Source organism: Genypterus blacodes, unplaced genomic scaffold (genome assembly GCF_046128005.1).
Source record: "Genypterus blacodes isolate CSIRO-AG114 ecotype Tasmania unplaced genomic scaffold, CSIRO-AGI_Gbla_v1 ptg000008l_1, whole genome shotgun sequence".
NCBI lineage: Eukaryota > Metazoa > Chordata > Actinopteri > Ophidiiformes > Ophidiidae > Genypterus > Genypterus blacodes.
Window position 1 is genome coordinate 2,103,404 of NW_027466822.1, and position 8,020 is coordinate 2,111,423.

Sequence of the window (8,020 nt, forward strand, 5' to 3'; positions counted from 1 at the left end):
GTTTATTGTATAAGGTGCACACGTTGTTGTAAACGCTACATAGGTGAAACAGAAATTATCCTATGTAGTAGAATCAAACTACACTTTAATATAAAAAATAACAATAAAAACTCACCAATTTCACACTCACGGCGCCCATTAATGCCACTTTAGATTTATGTATAGATTTATTTATTAGTAATATTCTGTTATTCTGTTTACATTTATTCTTATTCTGTTGTATATAGTCTGGTCTGCACTTTATTCCACTTATACATACTACATTTCACTCATATTTATTTATTGCCACTATATTTATTTGTTATTTATGAATGTAAATGTGGTGTTTTTGTACATTTTATATTTATTTTTGGAATGTTTTATTGAGTCCAGCTTTTTTTTATTATGACCTCCGTGTGCCAGTGCACATTAAGTGTCTTGTACAGCTTGAAACAATCTTGTCAACCCACCTAACCCTAACCCCTAACCCTTGGGTCACTGGCAGCAGAGCCTCCACCTTGAGCCTGAGGAGAAGAACTTTGTCCGAAAGCAGTGTGTACCCTCACTAACAGCAGTGTGTACCCTCACTAACAGGTGAGGGTGAGACTGCCGGACAACATTGAAGCATTGCAGTACATGTCGGTTTTCAATGTAGAGGAAACTTTAAAGTTACATAAGAGCCTGGGAGAAATAGAAAAAAATGGTGAAGCTCCTTGGCTACTCTCCTGCAGAGATAGACAGGGTTGTCTAGCAATGGAATGAAACAAAAAACACAGTGGGCTTCTGGAGTGAGATGAAGTTCAGGGATGCAGCCGATATCAACCCGTTTCAGGAACTTGCCATGGCTGCTGGGTCTGTGTTGTCCTTGCCACACTTGAATGCTGAAGTGGAGATATTATTCAGCCAGATGAGTGTGGAAATAAGCAAACTTAGAAATAGGATGTCCTTCCAGACCCTTGGCACCGATATGGTTTGAAGCTGACTGGTGAGGCTTGCTATGAGTACAAGCTGCCTGATTTTGTTTTGCAGCTTTTTGGCACATCAGCTGTTTACTCATTTAAGTCAGCTCCCTCAGTTGCTGAACCTGCCATAGAAAGCCTTGCCGAAAAGGAAGATGACCTACTCTTTCTGTGAGCTGTGTGTGTGGAGGGGGGTCTGAAAAAAACAAACAATGAACCTGAATTAGGGCCAGACTAGTCACACTGAAATTGAGGAAGGGGTAACCTCAGTTCATTATTAAAGTCTGACTAATGAGAAATCTGCCTCAGATCGTAAGCGCCAACCGACCGATATGTTTTCTCAGGACCAATACCAATTATAAGGTCGTAAGGAGGCTGATATTTGGAGCCAATATACTCTAGCATTATTACTCTTTCAGCATTATATTTTGAAAAGTTCAGTGCAGGGAGCTTCTCGCAGCATTTCTTATAATCTGAACGGAAACTTTAAATGGATAAAATAAAACCAATTAAATATATAGCTCCCCCAAGGTTTCCTCAGAAAATAAATAAAGTAAAATAAAATATAATGACTTAAACTTAAATTACAACTCGACTAGCTCGCGAAAGGTAAAAAAAATACATACATTGAACAACATGTCACTTGGTAAAGCTGTTTTATTCAATCAAATTCACAGACATCCCGCCCCCTTTTGACACAAAACGATTATAAGCCAATCAGCTGTCAGTCCAACAAATGCCACTGCTGTCAGGTTTGGTTACGTGACACCGTAACATTCAGTTAGCAAGCGCAAGCCAGATTTGAGGATGGCCATGGAAAATAACCCAGATAAAAGGCAACAAATACACTATTTTCATGATGAATTAAAAAAATGACGAAATGTGAGTGACTAGTGTGTGTCTCGTTTGCGGTGCGAACACGTCGGTGGAGCGCCACTTCCCCAAAGTCCACAGTAACTTTTCACAGGACTTTCTGGCTGCTAGCAGGGCGTCATGTGTTGTTAGCGAATGAGCCGGCTAAACTGTGGCAAAACTGTATATGAGATTGTGCTTCACTGCAAGAACATTCCAAAACTATTTTAATTCCTCAGTAGCACACTCTGTCATCTCACTAACAGCAGAACAGACTGAATGTGTGAAGTACAGATGTTATGGGAACTACAGGGAATTTGAAGGGAAATTGTGACAGTGATATGGGGGCAGACATAAAATGTGAAATATTAAAGGTATAGTATTAGTAAAATCAGTATTAACATTGTTTGGTTTTCTATGAGATTAATATGGCTTTCGGACAATTTTATTTTGTCTGAGTAGCTCTCAGAGGCAAAAAGGTTGAAGACCACTGGTTTACATGATTTAAACCAGGATGTATTAGGATATATGAGGAGAATTTGTGTACAACACTGACACTTGCGGGTGATAATGATAACGGTCCCGTTTAACATCCATGAATTTTTATTTCTTAATAACTTGACACCAACAATCAAAACACAACATGCATTACATACAGTATGTGCCTAAACTGAAGTTGTTTCTAAGTCAGCCATTCCCAGATTTATGAATGTCACTGCCCAATTTGACATCTAAAAATCTTTCGGCTCACCCAAACCTTTCAACACAACTCTGATCAACACATGAAAGAAAAATAACAGGTCATTTAAATCCCATGGCTTTGTCTTAATAGTTCTGATTACATTTTAAATGTAAATAATCCTAAATATTTTATGGTCATTTCAAACTTGAACCAGGGGGCGTCGGCCCACACGTGCACCAGCAGTTAACACTCAAATAATGATGTCTGATGTTGCTCAGCAGGGTCTACAAGTCATCCAGGAAGTCTTCCCCACAGGAAATCATTTGCCTCAGTGCGCCCAGTATCAATGCATCAACATCATCATTGACAGAGACTTCTGATTCATAGTTTTTCACAAGGAAGATGCTGTTCACTGATAATCCCAATATTGCACTGACGTCTTCAATCTATAGGTTTTCAAATATTAGGATATAATTTGACCAATTAATGTACAGTGGTGACCAAATGGGATTTTGAATTGTTAAGCTATGTTATATTGCAATGTTATGAATGAAATTATGAAATGACTTACCTGATTCTTAAGGGATTTGCTTTTATAGACATTCTTTATGTTTTCGTGGCGCATGGCATCCTCCCAATCAACTTTAGTGACAATAGCCAGCTGGGGAATCCCTACAGGTACAGATACACAAATGTACTCAGCATTTGATTCCTATTTTGTTGTTATTCCTAAATTCTAATATGACTTGATGATAGTACAAAAAGCAAATGTCTGTTCTTACCCAAGTCTCGGGCTGCTAGTCTGACCTCCCTCATCTTTTCAATAGCTTCCTCCGTCATTATTGGAATGAAGAAAGCAGGGATGACATAAACTAGAACATGAACTTTGTCATTTAGAGTGGGGTCTGCATTGTAGCTCTCAGATCCTTCGGCCAAAGGTTTTCCTTTGAACTAACAAAGAATATACCGATAAATACACTCATGTTCTCATTTTTTCATATACTGTATTTTTTGGGGGGCAAAATATTGAATGACAAATAGGCACATAGTCAAACTGAACTACTATAATAATATCAAGCAGGTTACAGGTTACCTCATAGCCATCCCTCACATGTCCCATCATAGCCAGTTTGATGTCTTCCACACAAATGCCTGAGTTTGCATCACTTCCAATGCCCATGGTGTCATTGAAGACAAAAGAGTAAAAGGCTCTTGGGCTTCCTTTGTGGAATCTGTAAGTTTTATACTACAAACCAGAAAAGTTGTTATAACAATTTTTGCAAGCAATTGATGGTTTGTTTTTTGCATTACAGTGGTACTTCTGTCACAGCTAATGATCACTGAACTTTATTCATTCTTACATTCATTCTCCAAGTTTTTAAAATGACATATTAAAATTAATTGGTGTATCCATACTGTTTTGGTGAAGGTGTCTCTGGCAGTTGTATCTACTGGACATCGACCTGTGATCCTGCCTTTTAAAACACTGTCGACCGAATTGATGAAGGTGGATTTCCCACCACCAAGTGGTCCACAGAGCAGAACTCTCAAATGTTGGCATTCACTGTTCTGAGGTTTATAGTCTGTCAAGTACTCCAGATCACTCGTTTTGTTGCTGTTCAGTAAATTATAAAAAACATTAGATTTGATTAAAGTTGAAACCTGTACATGTGTAGAAAGTTGTCATCCTGCTTTAATGAAAAATGTTAGAATTTATGTAGTTTGAACCATAACAATCACATCTTATCTCAGCTGGATGCTGTTACTCAGAGTGTGTAAAATATGTGATGTGTAGTGTGACTACATGTTTACACCAATGATCAGAAGCACACATCAAAGGCCCAGTCAGAGTGCTCACCTGGGCATTTCCCTCCATGGCGTACTCAAGACATCTGAAGGGAAAATGGGAATGTGAGATAAGCATTGTTCAATATTTTGTCATGAACATGAGTGTTAGTGGATTAGAACTTGGACAGCTTGTTTGATCATCTGATGAGAAGGGTGCAGTGTAGCAGGCCAAGACTTACCTCCTCCCATTCCTGTAAATTAAAACATTCACATGTCAACATGAAATATTCAAATTTTTTTTACTATTTACTGGGAGTTATAACATGAAATCAAATATGAGATAACATGGAGATACTGTTGTAGAAAATATGTTTTTTTTTTTGCATTATATCACATTGCGAGGTTATAACAATGATTTTCATTTGTACTTATTTATTCAGTTGTTTTTTTTGATCAGTGGTAAAACTGACTCAATAAGATGAAACCGTGCATAGCTCATTCTTTCTTCAATAGTAAACTAACGTTAAATTGACAAATTGTTTGGCAAAATCTGCACACAGTTTATCATGTTATTCAACCGAATTAACAACAATATGACCAAAAAATGTTAGTTGATTGGCAAGAGCAATTTTTCAATTTCAACACTTTGATGAAGTGGAAAAATTGAAAGAGGTCCATCCTGATACACATTACATAGAATGAGCCGTTCATAAAGACATATACAGTCTCAATGTCTATCAAAGTTGGATGCACATCAAACTAAACCAAATACATTTCTTAAAGATTATCACTCAGCGTTTCTCGGAGGTGCTGCAGTTGTTTTCCAAAGAAGTACCTTGAACCTCAAGTTACAACATTACAATTTCTCAAAGATAATCCCTGTTAAATAGATAACACAATCTATGGACAATCGTAAATTTGTACCTGGCTGTTTTTAAGTGGTGCTCCGTGTGAACGTGTCTTGTGTAAAATATGCTAAGTTACTTTCGTTTTGTGACTTACAGGAAATGGAATCAGCTTCAAACTTCCCCTTTTTCACCAGAGTGCTCCGGTTGTTTTCAAATAACAAGCTCATTGTCCCGACCACACTGGTGATTGGTGCACAGATTGTGCAGGGTAAAGCTTTAAAGTAAAAGTTTCCTATTTTCCTTTTTATGTTACTCTTATGTCACAATAAGAGTAGAAACTGTAGCCTTTCCCTCTGCTCTCACCCTTTTTACTAATATTTACACAATGAACATTATCAAGTTATGACATAGCAACTGAATAGGGTAGGCGTACGCTACTGTATTTTAACATCAGCCATAGTGGTGGTACTTGGAGAGCCAAATATTTTCTGAGGTGGTACCTGATGTAAAAGGTTCGAGAACCACTGCCTCAGAAGTTCCAATTCAATAGCACCAGGTTGTGTCTTCTTACTCCTGAAGTTTCTCTGATCTGATCATGCTGCTGGTGGAACATTGAGCCGGACTACAAGCGAGAGGCAGCTGCGACAGAGCAGAAGAAGCACATTTTGAATACATATTTATTCAATAGGCTGACATATAGATAATCTCAAAAATGATGATCTGACAGGCCCTAAATCAGTCAATCCCGGGTAAAAACAGTCACACTGATGGATTCACATTTCTATTGATTTTATTGTACTTTATTTGTTTGCTGCACAATGAGGAGTGGATGAGGAGAGGTGATTGATTCCTGTTCACCTGGAGGAAGTTTGGGGCTCCAGGGGGGCAGATGCCTCTTCCTACAGCACAGAAGATGAAGGCTGACCACTCAGTACAATTAACCCCTGGAGGAAAAAAAAGGGCAACAATGTCCTAAGTCAGAAGGTGTTTCAGGTCATATACCGTCGCACAGGCCAGGTTGATCAAACCCCATCTTGAGTCCCCCTTTCAATGCAAATCTCAGTGCAGACAGTTTTTTCATGTATAACTAGCAGCACCTAGTGACAGGACCTTTTCTGACCAGCCTGCTGATAAGGGACAAGTGTGTTTGTTGGTGCCTGTTTCTTCCTGTGGGACGCTGCATGTGACGATCCTCATGCTTGCAGTAGCTGTATATGTTTGGTGGTAAGAAGTTTTAATCAAGAGTTACAATTTTGTGAAATGAACTTGACATCAATAACATTCCACATGAGTAACAGAAGTGCAAAGATTTGTGTAAAGTGTTGTTTATTTCTTTATTACAAAGTATTCCTAGACAGCCTTTCACAGGGGGAATTTTTAATTAATGTTTGTATAGAATCACATCACAAGACCTGCATTTCTAACAAAAGACAGTAATCACAGTTTTACAGTTTTACAGTTTTCTTCTCTCCTAGGCTGTGGTGACATCATCTATTCTCCTGGCCATAGCTCTGAGTAAGGACAGCCGACTGGAGCATGTGATAGCAAGTTGGAAGCTTAGAAGCTCTTCAAGTGGATGCAACCAACATCAAAAAAAGTCAGTTTAGACAGGAGACAGTCATATTCCCGCATTGATTGGGCATGTTGATCGCATTTCAGCAGCCATGTCCAGTGTCCATGGATTATCTCTCATAGAGAGGTAGAGTGGATCTAAATAGAATCTCGGATTCTGTCCGGACAGCTGCGACACTTTCAGCTTCGGAATGATGGTAATCAAATTCAAATTTCAAATGTGCAAGTGCCACCTTTTTAGAACCACCTTCAGCCTTAACCTTTGCCTCATCAATTGGAGAGCCTTTGAACCTAAAACGACTGCATGGAACCAGAGGCTGGAGATGAGGGCAGAGGCAGGGAAGACGGAGCTCGCACTGAGACCCTTCACACTGTGATATACAAGACACTGAACTGCAGCCGCCATCAATGTGTGGTCATTGTAAAGCGTTTCGCATAAACAGAACAAAGAAAACAAAAAACAAAAACTACAAAAGTTTGATTTACACTTTGCATAGTTGTATCCTTTTCGTTGATTTTTAACAGTGTTCCCAGAAGTACATTTATTAAATGTTATGTATTTGGTTACAGTCTTGGATGGACATTCCTCTATGACTTCACTCAGACTACTACAAAACCTACAAACTCTGAAACCTCTAAAACTTCTTACATATTATTCCTGTCATTTTTAATTCTATGGCTGCACATTTATTCACTTTATTCTTCTTCCACGCCACACACAATCAGTTATTGTCACGGTTTGCAGGTAATGGACAGAGGACCCAAATTGCCGATTTTGAGACGTGGATCAAAATAACAAATCTTCTTTACTTGGGTTTGACTTAACTTTATAAGGCTGGACATGGTTTAACAAACACGTGCACGAGGCCAAAAACTATAGGCTTGACAATACTTGGACTTGATACTTTCCTAACATGACTTTACATGAACACAGGTAGCAGAAGCACTCATGTATACAAAGGCAAACTCATGTGACATCAGGTACGATAAGCACCATAAGCAACAATCCAACAAGAACACATGAAACACTGGGATACTTATACACACCAGACAGGGGAGGAGACAAAGAGACACAGGTGAATCACATCAGGGCCAGACAGGTAATCACAATCATGGGAAACACATGGGGGCAGGATGTAAAGACACCAAAAACATGACATGGACAAGACAGAGTTTCAAAATAAAACCTGAAGTACACAAGACCGTGACATTAACTTAATAAAATGTGAGACAAGGACGAGACATGACACTGGACATGAATCAAACTACAACATGGCGTGACTATGATCAAGGACATATCAAACAACATGGCGGGACACGACATCAGGACGAGACATGAC

General features: G+C 38.8%; 1 protein-coding gene across 4 annotated transcripts; it reads right to left on the reverse strand.

The window, feature by feature from the left end:
* Window positions 1-558: 558 nt before the first annotated feature.
* Window positions 559-5,272, reverse strand: LOC143005806 (interferon-induced protein 44-like). 4 transcript variants are annotated; one of them, XM_076157223.1, is made up of 7 exons: window positions 4,500-4,709; window positions 4,331-4,364; window positions 3,889-4,087; window positions 3,566-3,718; window positions 3,255-3,423; window positions 3,044-3,144; window positions 559-1,134 (listed from the first exon to the last, which is right to left on the reverse strand). In XM_076157223.1, the coding sequence occupies exons 1-7, from the start codon at window positions 4,507-4,509 to the stop codon at window positions 1,099-1,101; spliced, it is 702 nt and encodes a 233-aa protein (XP_076013338.1). In that variant the 5' UTR covers window positions 4,510-4,709; the 3' UTR covers window positions 559-1,098. The 4 variants fall into 4 exon arrangements, with proteins under 4 accessions (XP_076013338.1, XP_076013322.1, XP_076013330.1 ...); XM_076157207.1 differs by lacking the exon at window positions 559-1,134 and adding exons at window positions 2,234-2,918; window positions 5,185-5,272 and having other exon boundaries at window positions 4,331-4,511; XM_076157215.1 differs by lacking the exon at window positions 559-1,134 and adding an exon at window positions 2,234-2,918 and having other exon boundaries at window positions 3,255-3,303; window positions 4,500-4,706.
* Between the last annotated feature and the right edge of the window lie 2,748 nt (window positions 5,273-8,020).